This window comes from Carcharhinus amblyrhynchos, chromosome 3 (assembly GCF_965287045.1).
Source record: "Carcharhinus amblyrhynchos chromosome 3, sCarAmb.v2.hapA, whole genome shotgun sequence".
NCBI lineage: Eukaryota > Metazoa > Chordata > Chondrichthyes > Carcharhiniformes > Carcharhinidae > Carcharhinus > Carcharhinus amblyrhynchos.
In genome coordinates this window covers 103,798,887-103,820,914 of record NC_137326.1, presented here as the reverse complement: position 1 = coordinate 103,820,914, position 22,028 = coordinate 103,798,887, and the positions used below count along the sequence as shown (strand labels likewise).

Below are 22,028 nucleotides of genomic sequence, written 5' to 3'. Positions count from 1 at the left end.
CTTGGCTAAAGCGTATAAAAAAGTGGTTTAAATGAACTGTGTTACTGTCACATTCCTCACAAAATGTTTTCAGCAATACACTAGACCTTAAGGAGCTGCTGGAGCTTCACACCGAATTAACAAAATGGAACACATTTCATGTATTTAAACTTATTCTTAAAACAATTTCAACAATGATCAGTGGGACAGAGTGTGACATTAATGGCAGTATACTGCAAACACTTGCATACCTCCACCGCTACCGCTTTTAACACATTCATAAAACAAATAAAATGCAATTACTGTACTATGATGTCCACTGTTAATTGCACATAAAAAACTACTTTTATGCATAGCAGGAATTATTTGGTGCTTTGAGTTGCCCAGCAAGTTTAGGTCAAAACTTCGTTTTTTTTTACAAAACAATAATTTTTGACATTTGCATCCAAATATTATAATTTAATCTTTAATATTTCAGATAGTTATAAACTACCTATGGCTCCGTTTGAAAATGGACTTATGCATGAATCTGTCAAAAGCACCAAGGATTACCTTAAATGAACTAATTAGAAGAATATAATGCTCTACAGCATAGCAAGTACAAAAGGGACAAATATTTCCTCTGCACATGGTATAGCAAAAAGGATGAACCTATTTTTTAGTAAAGCTTTTATGATCTTGCTACACCTAAAGCACAAAGGAAATCTTATCCCTACTGTTTGTTTAAAGCCAATTGTGTTGCATTAATAGTTTGCAAATCTGTTTGCCTATATTTATAATTGCATTTTGGTAGTGCAATTATACTACCATATATTTTATGGTACTATAATACTACATAGTAAAATATTTATTCAAACATTTTCTGATTCTTAAAACCAGGACCACAACCACAGATTATTTTTCGCAATGCCCTTACATTGTTTAATGTGAATTTAGTAGCATGACTGTGCTAGCAGCAATTGGTAACTTTTTTCCGAAACAATTTGTTTCCATTTGGGAACTATTTGTAAGAAATGAACTGTCTAGTTCTGAGGGACTTTGACTCCATTGTACATTGAATGATGAAATCACCAGGATGTGAAATAATTTGCAGGTAACCCAAATGTACAAGTACTCCTCCAGGCTTCCAACTGGCATTTGCACAATATGAGGACTGCCAGTGTCGCATGTGAGGATTTCTGATATGTACAGAACGTGAAAGGTTATTTAAATAAAGTCAAATATGTACAAGTTATTTGCTATCCAGATTCTCTCTATTAAAATACTCACTTTGAAAAAGGTAACTGCTTTTATAATGGCTCAGCATTCTATTGACTTTCAGTAAGACTAATTACAAAGCAGGATTAAATGCAAATATGTTCAAATAAATCCTTTTCTCCAACGTACTGAATCACTGCACCCACCCCTCCCCCACCATCACCGCTCCCATACTGCTCCCTGCAAGTACACAAAAAAGAAATGTTATGGGACTGGTAAGCTATAATAGGTTCAAGACTGGGCCTGAGTCAGGCCTACAGTTCAAATGCTTCGAGCCTTACATCAAGCCTTGAATTCACGAGTTAAATCGAGGCCTAGTCCTCTGGAGCAAGTAAACTTCCCTAAGTCCGAATTCAAGGAGGTGAAGAAAGAGCAAAATAATCAGTAGAATGGGCAAAAATAAATACTGGTCTGAACTGGTCTTGTATACTTTAAAGTGGAACAGCAGTAAAACAGGGAAATAATACCGGTCCCAACTATTTCTCACCTTCTGGATGGGAATCCAGCACGAACCTCACTCCCTAACAGCACTATGGGTGTACCTGTACTACATGGAGAGCAGTAGTTCAAGATGGCTGCTCATGCCCACCTCCTCAAGGGCAATTAGGTTTGGGCAGTCAATGTTGACTCAAGAACAAATAAATAAGTACAAAAGATGAAAAGGAAGAGATCCCTTATCATGGGAGAATGTTAGAGGGAACCGAATGCTTGGTAACAAATGAGCTTTTAAGATGTTTTCCTCAGTGAAAAGGAAGATAGGGATAGGAAAGTTTAGGGTGGAAATCCTAGTCAGTGTGCCAAGTCGCTGAAGGTTATACCATGAACGGTGGTCAAAGGGAGGGCATATTGCATAAAATACCAAACTCAGGACTGTTACATGTATATATGTAAGACCAGATGAGATGTAACCATAAGGGTAGAGTAAGTCTGTGGATTTGAATATAAGGATAAAGGGCAGAATTGTGTGTATGAGAATATGACATCTTCTAAAAAAAAGGGCATTGGGATCCCAACATCTCACCTACTTCTGGGTTTTACCTAGATGGGTTTGCAGATGAGCAAGGAACCCCCCCCCCCCACCCCCACTCTTGGAACTGTAAGTATTACTAATATGCAAATAAGTAACTCCTGTTTTAACTCAGCATTATGGCTTTGACATTCATCACACGAAAATCCCTAGCTATCAGCAACTCACTGGTGTCAACTAGGTGATGCACGGTGGGGCGTGCTTGCCATTGAAATGGGCAGGTTAACCATAATGAGCCACAGCAAAGTACATTTGTTTTACACATGAGTTCATGACTCACTCAAAAAGCCACAGAGGATGGGGTTAAACATTTTGAAACGGAGCCCCAAGCCATCTGGTACAGGCCACAGGGTTTGTAGTCTGCAAGCATCTGCCAGCAAGAGACTCAGGAAAGTACGTCGTGGGCATAGGGGTAACAAATGTGCTCCCAATTTCTCATTCTTTTCCACAAAGCTCCCAGCACCGTCAACGATGTCCTCTTTTCCCCGCTCCCCTGTGGCTGGTTACAGTCACATGCTGCTGGTTCTCTCTTTCAGCCAGTCAATTTTGCAAAAAACAGACATTATCCTGCAGCCTGCCCTTAAGTTTGGTAGGGCCACTCTGTCCCCAATCATGCCAAGGTTTCCCCAAGCTCCTCGACAACTTCCCAAATTCCTGTGAGCCTTGGAGAGTGGGGGGTGGGGGGGGATGTATTACTGCTGCTGTCACATTAGGTGCTTTTGGGGAATGCAATCTCTGTGCTGTCCACAGAATGAAAGCTGGATTTTAAACGATGCAAACAGAGTTTTGGCAGAGATGCCTAGGAGTTGATGACCATTGGCTTACACTCCTCTTGCTCCAGCTCTTATCATAATCACTTTTCCAGGACCACCAAATCCTCAATCAGCAGTGCTGGTGAACTTCAGCACCCTTGGCTCTTCTCTGATTTTGGATAAATTAGGAGCTTGTTTTCAGTGAATTACCACCATGATTCTGCCAGCTCTGGAACCCCCCTCCAATGCTACCACATCTTATCCGCTTGTACTGCAACAGCGCAAACATAATTTCAGTGTATCACATTAAACCCTCCAACGCAGAAATCCTCAATCCCACTTTGTAGTTGTCAGATGAGACATCCAACTCATCCTGTTGCCAGGAACCCCCCCTCATTCTCCGTCCCAGCCTGTCCTCCCTCACTCCAAACCACCATACACCAAACACCTAATTATGTCCAAAACCGTATTTCTCCTGCTAAATGCTATTGAACCCATTGTCTCTCAGGATTTATTTGATGTAAAAATATCCAAAGACATGCAGGCTGATCAGCTATGCTAATTAGCCCCTTAGTGTCCCAATATGTTTATGTTAGAGGGACTAGCAGGGCAAATACACAGGATAGAACGTGTGTAAGATACTATATTGGAAAGTCAGTTCAGACGTGATAGTCCAACTAGCCACTTTCTGCATTGTAGGGATTCTATGATGCCCAAGAAGCTCTTATGCTGTCAGGCCACAGGATTCCCACTAGTGTTAAAACCTCAGGAAAACTCTCAATGCTAACAAATTCAAAAGGCTTCCTCCTAGCCTCATAGATCTCCTGTGTTGCAAAATTACAAGGCATACATTTTGTACCCATAAATACCACATACCTACCTCCAACCTGATACTGTCCCTCATCTCGCTATGTATCCTGTGTTTTAAAATAATGGAGTTAAAAATTGAGTTTACAAATAAAGGAACCAGTGTAACTTCCAATGCAAAGAAATGCCATGACGCATCTGCATAATCACATATCCTTATCCTTGCTGAACTGTCCTAGTTTATCATAACCTGCTGGTCTCAAAACAGTCTACAATTAAATTAGCTTAAATACGCACTGGCATATTGACAACAGAGAAAGAGCATCTGTTCTTATATTTCACCACTCCTTCTTGTTTTTGAGTTCCAGCAATAATAGTCCATCAACTCTGTTTCTTTTTATTACTCCATGCATTTGTTGCTCATCTCTAATTGCCCTTGAGAAGGTGGTGGTGAGCTGTGTTCTCGAACCTCTGTGGTCAATAGGGCAGGGTAGCACAGTTGTTAGCATTGCTGCCTCATAGGAAACCGGGTTCAATTCCTAGATTGGGTCACTGTCTGTGTGGACTCTGCATGTTCTCCCCATGTCTGTATGGGTTTCTCCAGGTGCTCCGGTTTCCTTCCACAGTCCAAAAACCAGGCTGGTTAGGTACACTGGCTATGCCAAATTCTCCCTCAATGTACCCCAAACAGATGACGAGGTGTGGCAACTAGGCGATTTTCACAGTAACTTCATTACAGTGTTAATGTAAGCCTACTTGTGATACTAATAATTAAACTTGAAAATTTTAAACTAGATACACCACAATGCAGTTCGAAAAGGATTTCCAGGATTTTGACCCAATGACAGTGAAGGATCAGCAATGTAATTCAAGGCATTTTTGTGGCTTGGTGGGAACTCAGTGGTGTTCCCATATCTGTGCTAACCTTGTCTTTCAAGGTGGTAGAGGTCTCCAATTTAGGACATGTTGTATATGCTTTTTAAAATATATTATTGATATCACAAGTACATTAACACTGCAATGAAGTTAATGTGAAAATCCCCGAGTCACCACACTCCAGCGTCTATTAGGGTACACTGATGGAGAATTTAGCACAGCCAATGCACCTAACCAGCATGTCTTTCAGACTGGGGGGGGAAACCGGAGCACCCGGAGGAAACCCACACAGAGAACATGCAAACTCCACATAGTCAGGAATCAAACTCAACATGTCAGCCTTGGAGGATGCACTGCTGCTACTGTGTGTTGGTAGGGTACGAATAGTTAAGATAGTAGATGGGGTGCTGCTGATTGAACAAACTGCTTTGTTCTGGATTGTGTAGAAGAAAATCTAAAGAATAGCAGTCCGAGAACATAGTTCTGAAAATATGTTAGCATATTCTTGAAATTGTTATTAAATTATTTTTAATTAACAATTATAAATATTTCTAATATTTCAACACAATGTACTGCATTTAACAGAGTTATGTGCTTATTAGCAGAACTAGAGTTGAACATAATATGCTTCATTATTCAGCTTTCCTATCCTCTGGTCTACTGCACTTTGTGCTGCATGTAATAATGCCTCAGGCTTCATTTTTTTTATATTCTTCTGTAACCCCAGGGAAAAGTGACCATTTTATAATTCCCATTACGTAGTCAATAATTAATACATTTAAATGAAAACTCGGCTAAAAAGGTTTCAACAAAATTTTATTGAATTACTCCAATGTTGTAGCTGAAACAATGAAGATTGTGCGCCAATGTTGTCCAACGTTTTCCAGTTACATTAACACTGATGACAAGAGCGGTTTCTGCAACTGCAGCAGTAATGGATGAGATCCAACCATCCACAGACACTCTGCTTCAAATAAGTTATTTCTAAAAACCTCAATGATGTTATCATTATACAATGGTGTAAAACACCAGTACCGTATTAATAAAATTTAAAAATAGATGTGGATGTAACAAGGGAAAGCTAGAACAGGAGAAGACAATGGCTTCAGTGTTCACATCAGTCAAACAGCATAGACCTGTAACTCTCACCAAAGCTGTAAAAAGTCAGCCGCAATGGATTAGAGAAAGAATATAGGAAGGCAAAAGTTACTACATTCATAGAAAATGTTTCAAAAGTAATTTCATTTGAATACTGGCACTCCCAAATATGTAAAACCATCTTGCTAATAAGAAATATGAATTCCTGTTACTTTCACCAGTGACTTTTCCTCACTAGGCCAAGTCCACCCCACATCATTGCCTCCCCTTCTTGTTGGCTGACAGTCATCTTTAGAGTCAAACTGCTGGAGGTGAAGTTAGAGTTTTATCAGTTTGGGGAAGGCAATGAAAGATGGGGCAAAGCCCAAGGACTGGGAGTATACAGTGGATGAGGCGGAGCAGGACTGAATGAATGGAGTGAAAAGAGCAGATGGATGAGGAAGGGGTGTAATGGGAAGGTGATATAGGGATCAGGTTTATTTTGATGCTTAGGAAAGAGTTCAAATTTATTTTTGAATGCAATTGAAATATCCAAATTCACAAAAATAGGAGTTCCAAATATGCAAAACATTTCCTCTGTTCATACTGTGAATCTTTTTTCACCATCATGCCAGTAATAAGTAAAGCACAAGGCAAGATAAAAGAGTTTCATCTCCAATTGCTAAGAAAATGACACCATGAAAGTTAACTAAACTATCTGAATCTACTGCTTGGGGGATTAATGAGGATTGCTTTGGTCTAATAGTTGTTCAGGCACATAAATTAAAACAAGTGCAAGTTTGTCAAATTTGCCAAGTTCTTAACAACATTTCCTACATACCGACCCACAAGCCACCCTTCAGAATGTTTCTGTTATGCAGCAAACATGGATGTGGATACTTTTTCTTTTAATTAGATCTCTCAACAAATAGAGATTATATAAAATACTTCACTGCTAACTCACTTAACCATCAAGTACAGCATTACATTATCAATTGAAACTGCTTCAATAATAGGTTATTTTTGAACTTAACTGGTCAGACAGGGGTGCCCAGGAACTGATGTCCACTGACGGATTTGATAAACAATAAAAGAACTTACTTAAATTTTGGTGCATACACAGAAAGGCTGATAATTCTAATGCAAATAAAATGGCTTCTCAGTTTGAGAGGTACTGCATAATATGATCACAAACCATTAAAACGTATTGTAATATACTATCACTAAATCTTAAATCTACTTGTGATCAGGAACTCATTTTACAAAAACCAATTAAGTGTCATGCACTGATAGAATTTGAGGTTTATTTGGTGTTGTGGTATCAGAGGCCAAAAACTGAACTTGGCTTTGCGGTTACAATTAGTTCATTTGCAATCAACATTTTAAGATTTTCCATTGACTTAATGTATTGACCTAATTAAAGCGTGAACACGTTTTAGAATTTTTAGTCATCCAAATAGCACTGCTGATTTTTGATTTAGACTTGACATAATAAGTTCTTATCAAAATAAAGTTGGTCTTAATTATATAAGACATGAGCAAAAGTGTGGTGCACCAAAGCTAGCCACAGCATTGGGAGTGCTCCAGCAACCCGAAGTACCTCAGTGTAATACTGCATTGTATTTTTAAAGGTTCACTTTAGAAATCCTCAATGTTCCTTTAATTTTAAACTTGACATGAAGTAATATGAATAGAGGTGGAAAAAGTAATTTACCCAAGTTTTACTGATACCATGGCAAGTGAAAAAATAGCAATGCAATGGTTTGTAAAGTTATGAGTGGCAACATGATTAAACCCTAGAATTTACATGACTATTTAATTAGTCTCTACACAATTCATTTTAAGGAAAGCTATCCAACACTTCAAATAACTGCCTACTTTTTTGAGGTCCTCCCACCATCCTGTCATGGGTAACACCATCTCTTTTCTCCAAATTATGGCAACAATTACTGTAATCTGTTCCAGTCAACAAATGAGAAGTCTTAGAGATTCCATCAGTGTTACAATCATGAATTGCTAAGGGCAGAGTTGTTTCCTTCAGTGTAATATAATTTAGCATATCTAACCCTATTTTAAGTTCTGCCACATTTAAGAAAGCCATGATTCTTCCCCATAATTTTAGCTCGTGTCAACCAATCAAATCTACATCGCACTTTGTAACCATCAGTTACTGGAGTGATTTAAAGAAGGAGTCACCCACTACAAAATCTAGAAGGCAAGAAACCAAGGTCTTGAGTTTTGCAATTTTTCCCGTATTCCCCAGTACTGACATCTTCTTTCCTTGACGGGCAAACAAATTATGAAAAATGTCACAAGATAAAAGAACTATTCTGCTCACAAAAAACTATTTTGCTTTCTCCTTTTATCTGATGCTGTCCAGTCAAACATTTCTTGCAGTACGCACACCCTTAGACATTAAAGCACCCATAATTGGCAAGTCATGTAATTCTTTCCCAGTTACCTTCCAAACTGGCTCCAGATGGAAACATCTTTGCACTTGTCAGATATGCCAGCCACTCTTTCACCTTCATGTGACTCTTCTCCATCCAACCTGATGCGAGGGTCTCAAGTCTAATAACTGGGGACTTGTTCAATAACACAAAAGGATTGTTGTGTCTGTTCTCAAGCCTTGGTGATAATTACTTAGCTATCCAGACTTAGACAGCATATAATTTACCGCAACAAAAGGCGTCTAGAATAATTCCAGGGTTCAGTGGTGTCAGTAACAGAACTACAAATTATCATTTAATCTATGGCTCTGTGATATCACAACACTCTTCATAGGTGATAATAAACAAAATGTACTAAAATTGGCACGGAGCTCCAAAAGAACCTACTTGTCAGCAGGAAAGAAAATAGAATTGTCAAAGCTCCCTTAACTACACTTAGTTTAACATTATATGTCCTTGTCATGACCTTGTGTATATTTACCCCTCCCTAGCGACAATCAGTTCCTATTTCGCAGGAACATGATTTAGATCTGACATTTTACAGCTGTGCAGCAGAACAAATATAATTTAGAATGAAACAGCACCCTTATTGTTACATGCATTGCAAATGAACCCATCTAGGAGCTATTCTGGGGCAAAGTTAGGTGGATCTTCAACAAGACAAAATTCTAGCCCATTTTTCACTACCAGTTGTTCAATTTATTCTGCTGCAGACAACTAGCAGCAGAAAATTCATTTTGAGAAATCTTACTATAAGTCAACAGTCTTATTTGACAACAAATGATAGTTTAGTCTTTGGTTCCAGTAATAGATGGAGGATTGATTACATGGTGTGAGTCAAAGATTCTTGAGACAGGCCTCTTTTGCTTTCTCGGTTAAATAGTTGAGCTTATCATACAAAAGTTGAGGTTACTTTCATTTGAGGAAGTTTGCTAAAGAAAGGTATCTTTTAGGGGCGCAAGATTGCATTGAGCTATTACTCTACTTAAATGTTGTAAATCATATCGCTACAACTTATAAGACTAAAATTAGGGTATTGACACAATTTTTCTGATAGTTATTAGGATCATTAGGTAGAATCTTGTCCTCTAAGAATACTTGCAGGATGGGACCTAATCCAGGTCCACACATCCCAGCATGCACCAGCTAGCACCATCCTCTTGGAGTCGGCCTCCTATTTGGCTGTGCCACTGTCCAATTAGCAATTCCTGAGGCTGCAGGCCTAATCAGGGGGCTGCAACCCTGGAAGGATGGCAGTGGTAGAAGGAAAACATCAGCATGTCTGCTGTAAGAGGATAACTGCCAGGACACCTCCACCTTGTGGTACCCTTTAGAGATGTCTGTAGCTTTAACCCGCCCTGCATTGTTGTCTGCAGCCACAGCAAGGTCTCTCAGATCCATTCAGCTTCTGCAAGAGGACTTGCGGGGGTGGGGGGGAATCTAAGAGAGATCTTGTGGCCCACGAGTAACCTTTCTGCAGGCACCTGCCAAGTTTGGCCTCAGCAGGGAGCCCAGATGCAGCCACTGAGATCCCTTAATGTTTCCATCCTTACCACAATTGAACAATTAATAATATAAAGTGACCAGCTGCTAGGCAGGTAGCCATTGCTACCTCCATTTCACCTCTGGTAGAATCGTCCAGAGGCGGGAACCAGTTGACAAAATACTTTCTTCCCGTCCTCATCATCAAAATCTCTTCAGGAGGCCAGTAAGAGTCCATCCAATGTTTGCAAACACTATTATTAATTAGAATAACAGCCTGATTCTATGTGCAGCAAGAAATAAAATTATGCTAAATGAATGGCTGAGTGAGATTCGAGAAATTTAGCTTTTGGTTAGGCTTTTTACATGGCTTGGGCAAGATTGGTCATATTGAAGGTCATATATAGTTGTATCAAGACCAAGTAAGTATTTTAAGGGTCGAGATTTTGTGATTGAATACATCGTATGCTACATATATGACTTTGTGAATGTTGGTTTCAATATGAATCCATGGGTTTGTTTGAACTTTTAAACTAATCAGTAACGGTGAGGCACATCTGTACTTCTAAATACTTCCTTAGTGCTAAATACAAAAGCTCTCCCTTTTAAAACGGATACTTAGAAAGGAAAACCCTAAAATCAGTGCTTTCTGCGGCAAATGAATGCTTTCAATGAGATCGCTATGTTTTTATGGAGCGCCCATTCAAAAAAAAACAAAAGGAACAATCATTCTGACAAATGAACTAGAATAAGAGGGAAAGAGGACAATGGAAGAAATGATGAAGATGTTCTGATACATTTAAAAAGGAACTTGCTAAAGTCAGTTAAAAGTAAACTGATTGCACACACCTCTGATATGCTTCTTCAGCTTCTCCAGATGCAGTTTTAAAATAAGAACAAAAAAGACTGTCAATATATTAAACAATAAAAATTTTCCCTCTTATATCAAACATACTATTGCATTATAATTGTGTTTTCTATAAATAAGGTAGTTGCACAGTAATGACAGAATCCACAGTTTCCCCCCACCCCCAAACCTTTGGCGATTTATAATTTTTGGATCTTTGGAAAGAAGGTTATGGTTTTCCATACATAGGTCTCAAGCTTAGTAGCACATCCGCTGATAAAAGTAAATGTATCCCAGATCTTTAGGGGGTTTCTCTGAAGCACAGACTTTATGGTCATTGTAGATTACCCACCTGAATAGGAGAAATGGAGATGCAATTAACTAATGCAAAGATAAATAACAATTTATATTTATATAGCACTTTTCACATAATAAAGATGGTTCGCAGGAGCATTATAAATCAAAGTATGACAGTGGTTCACTAATTTTTTTAGGAAATCTGCCATCCTTACCTGGTCTGGCTTACATGTGACTACAGACACACAGCAATGTGGTTGACTCTCAGCTGTCCTTGGGCAGCTAAGGATGGGCAATAAATGCTGTACAGCCAGTGATGCCCATGTCCCACGAATTAATTTTTAAAAAATTAGGCAATAAAAAAATTAGGACTGATGATGAGAAATAGGTTTTAAGAAGAGATCTTAAAGGGAAGTAGGTGAGGTAGAGAGGCGGAGAGAGGTAAGAAAGGTATTCCAGAGCTTGAGGCCTTGGAGCAGTTGAGGGCAAAGCCAAAAATGGTGCAGCAATTAAAATCAGATTTGGAAGTCAGAATTCAGGAAGTGCAGATATCTCAGAGGGTTGTGAGGTTGGAGGAGATAATAGCAAAGGGAGAAGGGAGGCAGGCAAGGCTATGGACAGATTTGAAACAAGGATGAAAATTTTAAAATCAAGATGTTACTTGACTGGGGACTAATGTAGGTTACTGAGCACAGGGATGAATGTGGAACAGGGATTGGTGCAAATTAAGACATGGGCAGCAGAGTTTTGGATTACTTCAAGTTTGCAGAGAGTAAAATGTGTGTTGTAATAATGAAGTCTAGAGGTAATAAGTACATAAAACACACTCTTGATTCACAGCAATTAATTAAAATTGTATAAAACACTCAAATATTTTGGCATACTCATAGAACATACATACCATATGATTTTGTTACACCTTTCAATTGTTTTCTCAAAACATTTTTCCATGGTTTTTAAACCAACTAATAAGTAAAACATACTGACCCATTAACACAGGTATTTATACTACAGATCCAGCAACAGAAACAAGTTGGATCTACCCTAATTCTCTGTTCAGAATTGAATTGATGCTAATTAGAATAAAGTTATAAAAGCTCAAATACAGTTAGCAGTTTGAACATCCTTTCCAAAGAAACTAGTACCTACCTTCCCTCCTTTTTGATATGGCTGACATAATGGCCAGACATTGTGGATGGTCCCATATGGCTAATAAAAGCAAACAGCTCATATCCTGCAGATGAAATCAAATCGCAGATCATTAAATTACATCTTAGAGCAGTATAAAATACAGAAAATGTTTCTATCCGGTGTTATCTTTGTTACCTTGTCACCTGAAAAGGAAAAACATGCAGAGTTATTAGGAGAAAATGGGAGAATGACGCTAAGTGAATTATTCAGTCTGAGAGATGATGGCCTTTCTCTGCACACTATGACAATTGAGAGATTCTGGGTTGTATAAAATAATTAAATTCAACATTACCAAGACAGAGAATGAATTCTGATAAGTAAAGAAATTTAGTCAGTTGTGCGCCATTTGCAGATTTTCCCATGCCTCTGCAGGCAGGCAGGGGAGAGAATTTTGCACAAAGTCCGAAAATCAGTTTTATGCCAGTGAACTTCCCATGGAATCTTCCACTGCTGCCTGCCACAGCAGATTGGGAAACCGATTTGCATCGCGCTAATGGGAAGCAGATGAATCCTGACTGGAATCCTCCCCCAGTGCATGAATCTGCGATGCCAACAGGAAAACACGCCGGAACGTGTAGGAGTCTGCACTTATCCAAGGAACGCCTGAGGCTGCCTGTGGAGTTCGGGATGGAGACTGCCAGCGACCCTGGAACACCACAGCTGTGGGTTGGGGGGAGCATCTATGAAGTGGATCTTGCAGCTTCCATGTCAGTAAGGAAGTCCATCTTATAGTCTCAAGAGATCCATTTTCTTTCTTCAATAGCAGATGAATGACAATGGGTACCTTTTCAATATGGCACTCAGGTATGATGGCAGGAAATGTGCAATCAAGCCCAGCCTGCCACAGAATACCACGCTAAACCACAGATGCACAATTAATGAGGTTAGGGCAAGAAGATGTGGCATGGTTTTCCTTCCGCCTCTGCAGAGGGAAACACTTACATCCCCACCCCCACCATGGGAGATACTTTGCCCCTTCCTGCTGGCTAGGTCTTCCGGTTCCGCCGACAGTGGCCGCCAGTGCTGGGTTCCCCAGTGATGGAGACTGAGAGCATCGGAAAAAGCCACTGACCTTGGTGGGACCTGAAGATCCCATCACAAGCCAATGGTGGGTCAAGTCTGCCACCACAAAACACGTCGCGGGGGATGTGGACACAAAATCCCTCTCTATGAATTTGGAAAAATATTTTATGTTGTACAACAAAAGTAGAACCAAGAGGACATAGTTAAAACAAGTGAGCAGCAAATTTAGGACTGAGATTTGTAAATCATTCTTCAATGACAGTAATCACCACATGGAAACATAACACAGTAAGTAGTACTGGCAAAAAGCCTGATATCATTCCTGAAACAATTCTAAAATGGGTGTATTTTAAGATCTTCCAGTCTGCACTTTAAAATAGGCTGAATAGTTTATCCTAATGCGCAATTATCTGGTAGTCAACTTGTACTTTATCGTGGACAATTGGCACATCACCCAGACGTTGTTGGTTATGTCCGAGAGGTTGATAGTATAAATTCAGGAAATATACCTTGAGGCTTGTGGAAAATCTGAAGCTCTACCCTTTGGTTTGAGGAGCTTTAAAGATGTGCTACGTTTTTTAGGTTTTCTACCCAGGTATTATTCAGGGATTTCAATATCATAGAACAGTCCATAAGAGAACCTGTATTCTCAACATCTAAAATGTATCTTTGCTTACCCAATATCTAGGAAATTGCAACCATCCTAGATGTTGAACAGTGAACCATCATCATTGGATATACTATTGCTCAGAAATTGCACCTCCCCTATTTTTGGGAGAGCATGAGGGTGAAGGAGTGGCTGTGCTTAGCTCTACCTCCCCCCCCCCCCCGCCACCCGCCCAATGCCTGGAGGGACAAAGGTCTCCAGATTTCGCCTCAGGTCACATTTCAGTATTGTCCATAAAGAGTGAGGAACCCACTGGTGAAAAGGAATCCAACTTTGGGTCATTGCTAGTATCGCAGTTGTGCTAAGGTAAATGTTCTTGGGCATTAGATCAATTTATAGATTATAAGGGACCTTATATCTGAAAGAGTCAGGCTCTATGAATACAGTAGGCTGTACTGTCAGGATCAGAGAGATACGGCTCTTGATCACTTTAAGGTTGTTACTGATCCGTTAACAACAAGTAAAGCCAGTGAAAACTGACTCAAATGAAAGATCTGGCGTGAGAAAAGGTTAACTGATATTTAGGGAGTCTGAATGCGTAATAACATAGAAAACAGGAAGGTTAAATGTCAGGTTTTGCCCCAACAGCACTGTGGGAGCACTTACACCACATAGACTGCAGCGGTTACCTTCTTAAGGAAAACTGGGACTGCATGATAAATGCTGGCCTTGCCAGTGACCCTCAAATCCCATAAAGGGATAGAAAAAAAAATTGAAGTTTACGTGTCAATCAGATAATCCTGGGACCAATAGAATTAGGTGGTGCATATAAAATACAGAATGAAGAAGTTGCTTACTTTACATGTGTTAATTCCTCTGTAAAAATAAGGAGAAAAAAAATTTCAAACAAGGACTTTGGGTAGGATTTAACAGCCTTGTTTGAGAGTGACTGGAAATTCCCACCCGATATTAACAGAGATTTCTGTTGTTGGACCCTCGCCCTTGCCAATTCTGTGGCAGGCGAGGTGCTAGAGTTCTGGCCATTAATTCCTCACAGGTTAATGTGAAGATCCCAGTTTCAATGGAACTGACTAGGTGATATTTTCATCACATTCAACTCTGCCTTCAAAAATTCCATGAAACGCAGGAATAACCATATTGTGATTGGTTGATCATCCCTCACTTTTCAGTGCAATTGCACGTTCTTCGTCACAAAAGGAAACCAACAAACAAGAAGATACTTTCTGTTCAGTGGGAAACTCACCTCACAACAATATGCAAACAGTTGTCTTTCACATTAGACAAACGCTACAGTGAGAGAAAGTTTCATTGGTCAAATAGATAATCAACACAACAAATCAGCATGATCCTTTTCCAATAAATATGAAAAAAGTTAACTCTTAACTGATTTAGAGCCGAATTCATTCTTTTTAATTGCTTCTCTTGCTTCATTTTGTAAACTTAGATTTGCTAATTGGCAGCATGTGTTAACACATTGCAGCGGACTTACTTCCAGGTCCATCCTTGATTCTGGGCCCTGCTGGCTCTGTTTCCGCATTTGTAGTAATCTGTGATTCTGCATCTACATCCGATTCTGTTTCATTCTCATCTTCATTGTCTGCATGGGTGAAGATCCAGTCCAGTGCTCTCTCCAGGTTGTTATTCTACAAAAACAGCCGGGCAATGAAGAAATTTACTTTCATTGTTAAATCTAATGAGTCCGGAGCGTAGGAGACTGAGGGGTGATCTTATAGAGGTCTATAAAATAATGAGGGGTACAGATCAGCTAGATAGTCAATATCTTTTCCCAAAGGTAGGGGAGTCAAAAATTAGAGGGCATAGGTTTAAGGTGAGAGGGGAGAGATACAGAAGGGTCCAGAGGGGCAATCTGGGTGGTGAGTGTCTGGAACAAGCTGCCAGAGGTAGCAGTAGAGGCGGGTACAATTTTGTCTTTTTGAAAGCATTTAAACAGTTACATGGGTAAGATGGATATGGAGGGATATGAGCCAAATGCAGGCAAGTGAGACCAGCTTAGGGGTTTAAAAAAAAAAGGGTGGCATGGACAAGTTGGACTAAAATGGTCTGTTTCCATGCTGTAAACCTCTACGACTCTATGAGTCCCACTAAAGAGCATCTGTGTTACATCAGTGGAGCGAAAAGGCACTAACGTACGAATGAAGATAGTGGATGGGATTTTCCGGCCCGTCCAGTCGACAGGATCTTCAAGTCCCATCAAGGGCGACCCCCTCCCTCCCCACCCCTGCCGTGGGTTCCCTGGCGGCTCGGACAATGAGCAAAGCAAATGGCCACTGACTCCGATGGGATCGGAAGATTCATGCTTTGCCACCTACGTTGAACAAATGGCATGACTTCCACCACTAGATGGAGATCAGGACTTAGCGAGCATTCAGAAGGGAAACCAGGAGCAGAGCCAGCAGCTGAGAGCAAATCTCGAGGACTAAGGTAAGAGGCGAAGGTGGGAGTCGGTGAGGTCAGGAGGCAAGAGGGAGGAGAGGGCAAATCAGCAATGCCAGGAGAGACAAAGCCCCAGTAAGGAGGTAGAGGGACTAAGAGCTAAGGTGAAGGCACTGTGGCAGAAATTACATTAAAGTGAAACTAGCAATGCTAAACAGATGTATAACATTGTTTCACAGTAACTTCATAGCATTGTTAATGTAAGTCTTATTTGTGACTAATAAATAAACTTCACTTTATCTTTTACTTTGTTATTAAATACGTTAAAATGAAAGAAGGTTAAGTTAATTGACATTAGCAAAGACCTACTGTATTTCGGTTGCATTAGTTACTTAATGTGAAATTATCTTTTCATTAGTTAACAAGCAACTAATACATCAAACTAATGTTTGATTGAAGTTGATTTTGGTTTATTACAGTAAAAATCTTAAAAACTTGTCCTTTGCTTCTCTACATCTTCACGGGGGAATTCATCTCTTTTTACAAGTTATCAATCTTTACAGGAACTGTAACAATTTGCAAACCTAAACAGGCAGTCGAATGGTTATTTGTGAAAAACCTAGGCAATAGTCAGACCCAAACCTCCCTTTACAAATATACATGAAACCACAGTATTTGGATGCTTTAAGAGCAGCTCAGAGACTGGGGATTCTGTGGGGAGTAACTTGCCAAAGCCTGTCCACCATCTACAATGCACAAGTCAGGAGTGTAATGGAATACCCTCTACTTCCCTCAGTGCAGCTCCAACAACACTGAAGAAGCTTGGTACCTTCCAGAGCAAAGCTGCCAACTTGATTGGCACCCCAGCCAACACCTTAAACATTCATTCCCTTTAACCATCAGCATACAGTGTCATCAGTATGTTCCATCTATACAACACAATGCAGCAACTCACCAAACCTGCTTTGACTGCACAGTCGATTTGTGACTTCTACCACTTAAAAGGACAAAGGCAGCCAACAGATGGTAACACCACGCTCTGCAAATTCCCCTCATCACCACCTATCCTGACTTTGAATTACGTTCTGTTGCTTCACTATGTGGAGATGCTGGCGTTGGACTGGGGTAAACACAGTAAGAAGTCTCACAACACCAAGTTAATGTCCAACAAGTTTATTAGGTAGCAAAAGCCACTAGCTTTTGGGCCTCTGCCCCTTCATCAAGTGAGTGGAGAGTTTATGATCAGAACTCTCCACTCACCTGACGAAGGGTCAGGGGCCCGAAAGCTAGTGGCTTTTGCTACCAAATAAACCTGTTGGATTTTAACCTGGTGTTGTGAGACTTCTTACTCTGTTGCTTCACTGTCACTGGGGCAAAAATCTGGAACTCTCTTCTGGACAACACAGTGGTGTGCCTACTCTAGATGGAATGCAGCAGTTGAAGACACCAGTTCAACACTACCTTCTCACGGGCAACTAGGAATTGGCAACAAATGCTAGCCTTGCCAGCAATGCTCACATCCCAGGAACAAATTAAAATAACTTCCCAGCAGACAGCACTGCACATAACACAGTAGAAGGAATGAGTTACCTCATTCAACACAAGTCATTGATAGAAGCAGAGATCTTCATGGTCGACGTGGCTAAATATCACACAACTTCCATTTACTGACCGAGCCATCTACTTAAAACATAGATGCTTACACATGAATCGGAACTGAAACTTTAACAAATCGCCATTTTTTTTATGAAAGACTTTGTTTGAAAAGATTACTGAATATTTAACCGTTTAGGCACATAAGTAATCTCAGTTTATACGTTGATAGAAGGGGTGACATCATTTGTGTTCAATGGTTTGCTGTGAAAACACGGTGGGAATTCAGACTTACAGTTGCTTTCAGTGCGTGGATGGTCTGGTTCCTGGGAAATCCCATTGATGTAATGATGGCAACAATCTCTTCTGGTGGCTGGTTTTCCACTGAAGAAGCCCCTCCAGCTAGACCCACTTCATTATGGCTAACTTCATTATATCCTGACAGTGATAGTGGCTCAGCAAAATCTAATGGGGGAACAAGAAAGTTTCATTGATGATTTCAAGTATAGAGCAAAGAGAAGTACAGCACAGGAACAGGCACTTTGGCCCTCCAAGCGCATTCGATCATGATGCCTGCCTGATGTAGCGATCAAATTAGGCTTCTAAATACATAACCCTAGATTTAAGAGCACTAACATGACACCCACTTTCAAATGAATGATCTTGGATTATGGGAACTTAAACCAGCCAGGACTGTTGCCATAGAAGACAGCTCTGCATAATTAATAAATATTTCTCATTTAAAACATGTATTTTGAATTTACACGATGGATGTGTTTTGCTTTTGGTTACATTTTGTGAAACTTCAGTCAATGACAAAATAGAGGGACAGGGAAGGAACAATGGATTCACTGAAAGCAGTAATGGTATCAGCAGTGGTGGGGAGCAAGATGGCTGCCAATGGTAGCCTTATGAATTGGGTCATACAATTCCGAGAGATAAACAGGTAGGGAGCAGACATGAAGAATTCCTCAGGATTGGATGAGAGTCACATAGAATCATAGAATCCCTACAGTGCAGAAACAGGCCATTCGGCCCATCGAGTCTGCACCGACCACAATCCCACCCAAGCCCTACCCCCATATCCCCATATATTTTAGCCACTAATCCTGCTAACCTGCGCATCCCAGGACACTAAGGGGCAATTTTAGCGTGACCAATCAATCTAACCCGTACATCTTTGGACTGTGGGAGGAAACCGGAGCACCTGGAGGAAACCCACACAGACACAAGGAGAATGTGCAAACTCCACACAGACAGTGATCCAAGTCAGGATCGAATCCAGGTTCCTGGAGCTGAGAAGTAGCAGCGCTAACCACTTTGGTACCATGCCACCTATGGTAGCACAGTAGATATGACAATAATAAATCAAATCAAAAAATTACCATTGAATTTAACATTCTGGCAAAAGGAAAAGAAAATGAATATGTTCCATATTTCAGGCAAGCTGATTTAGAAGTAATGATAAATTGGGAAATTTTGGGGATGGGTTGTAAATAATAAAGATATTTGAAATGACACAGCCAATGATTAGCAGATGCACAAAACAACAGCAAAACTCATCCTTGAGCTAAGGGATGGGCAATAAATGCTCATCTCGCCAGCAAGGCCTATGTCCCCTTAAAAAATAAAAAGCTCCATTTTATTTTTGATACCATTTCTATAGAGAAGGACTAACATGAAGAAAAAGAGATACATTTCAATCTGTTTGCTGCAGGTAAATCATTATTTCATTTCACTGTCCAGCATCCCATATTGTTGGGTAACAGAAGGGAGGTAACATTCATAATTTAATAACAAATGAAATCCAATTAGGTCATGATGTGTATTGTTATTGACTGGAGTTTATGACAGGATGATTATTGACCGGTTTGTATTGATGTTTACTGGATAATGCCCACTGGAAAGGTAGGCAATATGACATTGGGAAATATAATTGCTTTTATAGGAGCATTGTTCTTCAGACTGACATCCAGCTGCCCATATTCTATACCTCAAGTGCAGGGCTTCCTCATATCATTCTCCTATTCAATCGTCTGGTTAAATAAAGTCACGTCTTCAACATCAATACACTGCATTTTTGAGTCTTTGTATTAGCTTTAATTGTTATACATAGCCTTGAGAGAAAGCCCTGTCTACAATTTGACGCTTTGAGCAGGATGGTGTCACTGACCTCAGAAACCAGCACAGGACTCCTAAATGGGGATGAATATTTTTTTACGTTGATCACCCCAATTAGTTAGAGGACCCCCCAATAAGACCATCAGGACCGTAAGCTGACTCATCTGAGTCACTGCGAGGGGTTGTGAGGCACAGTGTTACTGAGGGCCGGAGATGTGAGGAATTTGGATCACTTAATACAGAAGACCAGGGGCGAAAAAGACTGTATCAGGACAGGAGCAGAGCCGGAGAGAGAGAGACTTACGCCCAAGGGGAGCCGCACATCAGGTGACGAGTCTTCAAAGAGAGGGAGCAGCACCATCAGGTGACAAGATTCTAACAAAACGTTGGCGCAACGATGCAGTGATGCTAAGGGGTGTTAAAGATAAAAAAGAAAGCGAGAAGTCCGAAGTCCCCAAAGAGGTGGGGTGGGTGGGGGGCAGGAGAGTAGAGTGTGTCTGGGTGAGCTTAGAGTGGGACTCAAGGGGTTGACAGAGGGGGAGAGACAGAGAGAGAGATAACGATAGAGACAGGGAGAGACAGAGAGAGAGATAACAATAGAGACAGACAGACAGGGAGAGACAGAGAGAGAGATAACAATAGAGACAGACAGAGACAGACAGAGACAGACAGAGACAGACAGAGACAGACAGAGACAGACAGAGACAGACAGAGACAGAGTCAAAAACAGGCTGTGAATTGGCAGCCTGTGGAGAGGACAGAGGAGAGAGAGTTAGACTTAAGAGAGAAAAAAATCCAGTGAGAGATTCTCAGAGAAAGATTTAAGGGGTTAAGAAATAACAGCAGAGAGGGATCTGGTTTGGAGAGAGAGAGAGAGAGAGCAGTAGACAGGCTGTGGGTAAGAGTGAGAGCATCCTGTGTGGATGCCTGGGAATTGCAGGTGACAGCGGAATTAAGACTAATGCAGACACTTTGAAAATCAAAGAAAGATATCAAAGTCTTGAATTTCTCATTTTTGGGGCTGTTTCATAGCCAAGATCAGTCTTTAAAAAAGAGGATAAGAATTTGACAGAGATTTAGTCTTTTTATGTCTGTATTGGACTAAAAATGGCAAAAATGTTGCATCTGAAAAGTTGTTAGTAGATGAAGGGAGTGTGATAGTCTTTAGCAGGTATGGTTGAGAATCAGAATATTTAAAAGTGATGATAAGTCTTGTTTTGAATTAATCTTCACAAGGGAAAGATAGGGATTCATCTTTGTTCAGGAGTAGAGAGTTTTGATGCGATGACGTTCAGTCGAGAAAATGTACACGTCCCCTTTTTTAAAAGGAGTAGAGAGTTAACCCATTCTGTCCCACACAGAAAGGATCTTTGTGTCTTAAGATTTTGTGGTAGCTTTCAAATAGTAAAATCATTAGCTTAAATCAAAACATAGCAGAGGAGAGAGAGTGCATTCAGCTATTTAGTGAAGAGTTACATATAGTAGAACGGGAGTGTGAGTTTAATGAGATTGGAGATAAGAAAGAGGCCAGAGAAATGATCCAGTGGAATAAGTAAACACTTGAAGGAAAGGAACAAGTAAATGAGGTACAGATGAGATGTGGGAAGTGAACAGGGGAATAAGAGAGACATTATGGAAGAGATGATAATAAGAGTAGGACAGGATTAAAAGTGGGATTCATTTGGTGAATACAGGGAACAATAATAATGGTAATAAAGAGAGATATTTAGAGAGATGCTAGGAAGTAAAACACAGTTTAGGGGATAGCCATAGCTGAAGGAACACGCTTTTTGAAAAAAAAAGAGATAAAATAGACACTAATGGACAATTGAAAGCTCACAACATTATTTTCTAAGCTTGGGATAATTCTTAACAAATGATGTTGTTATTTAAGAAGATGAAAGAGCAACCAAAATAAGTCACTGCTCAGAAACTAATTGGAAGCTTTGATTTCTGTTTTAAAAGAAGTTACTATGTTGTAGAAGTCGGTAAGGAAAAGAGGAATTCCAGAGAACCACAAGAAGGTTATATTTTATGTGAAAAGATTTCTCATCAGGAAGGGGAAGACAAATATTGGAGCCTTTTAACTATTACAGGAATTTTGTGGAGGATTATGCTGCACGTGCCAAATCTTTACAGAACCTGATTAAGGGAGGAAAGGCTAGTAGTGAGGACGTAGTATGGGGAGACGTGGAAGCACAAGCCTTTTCAGATTTAAAACAAGCCA

The 22,028-nt window shown here is 40.2% G+C and overlaps 1 protein-coding gene across 1 annotated transcript in view; it reads right to left on the bottom strand.

The window, feature by feature from the left end:
* Positions 1–5,497: 5,497 nt before the first annotated feature.
* Positions 5,498–22,028, bottom strand: part of usp13 (ubiquitin specific peptidase 13) — a 92,921-nt gene continuing 76,390 nt past the window's right edge. Inside the window, exons 18-21 of the mRNA XM_080185631.1 lie at positions 17,976–18,145; positions 15,183–15,336; positions 12,001–12,085; positions 5,498–10,906 (exon numbers count right to left, since the gene is read on the bottom strand). Coding sequence (XP_080041757.1) covers positions 10,813–10,906; positions 12,001–12,085; positions 15,183–15,336; positions 17,976–18,145 — 503 coding nt within the window. The 3' untranslated portion in view covers positions 5,498–10,812. The remainder of the gene's footprint in view (positions 10,907–12,000; positions 12,086–15,182; positions 15,337–17,975; positions 18,146–22,028) is intronic.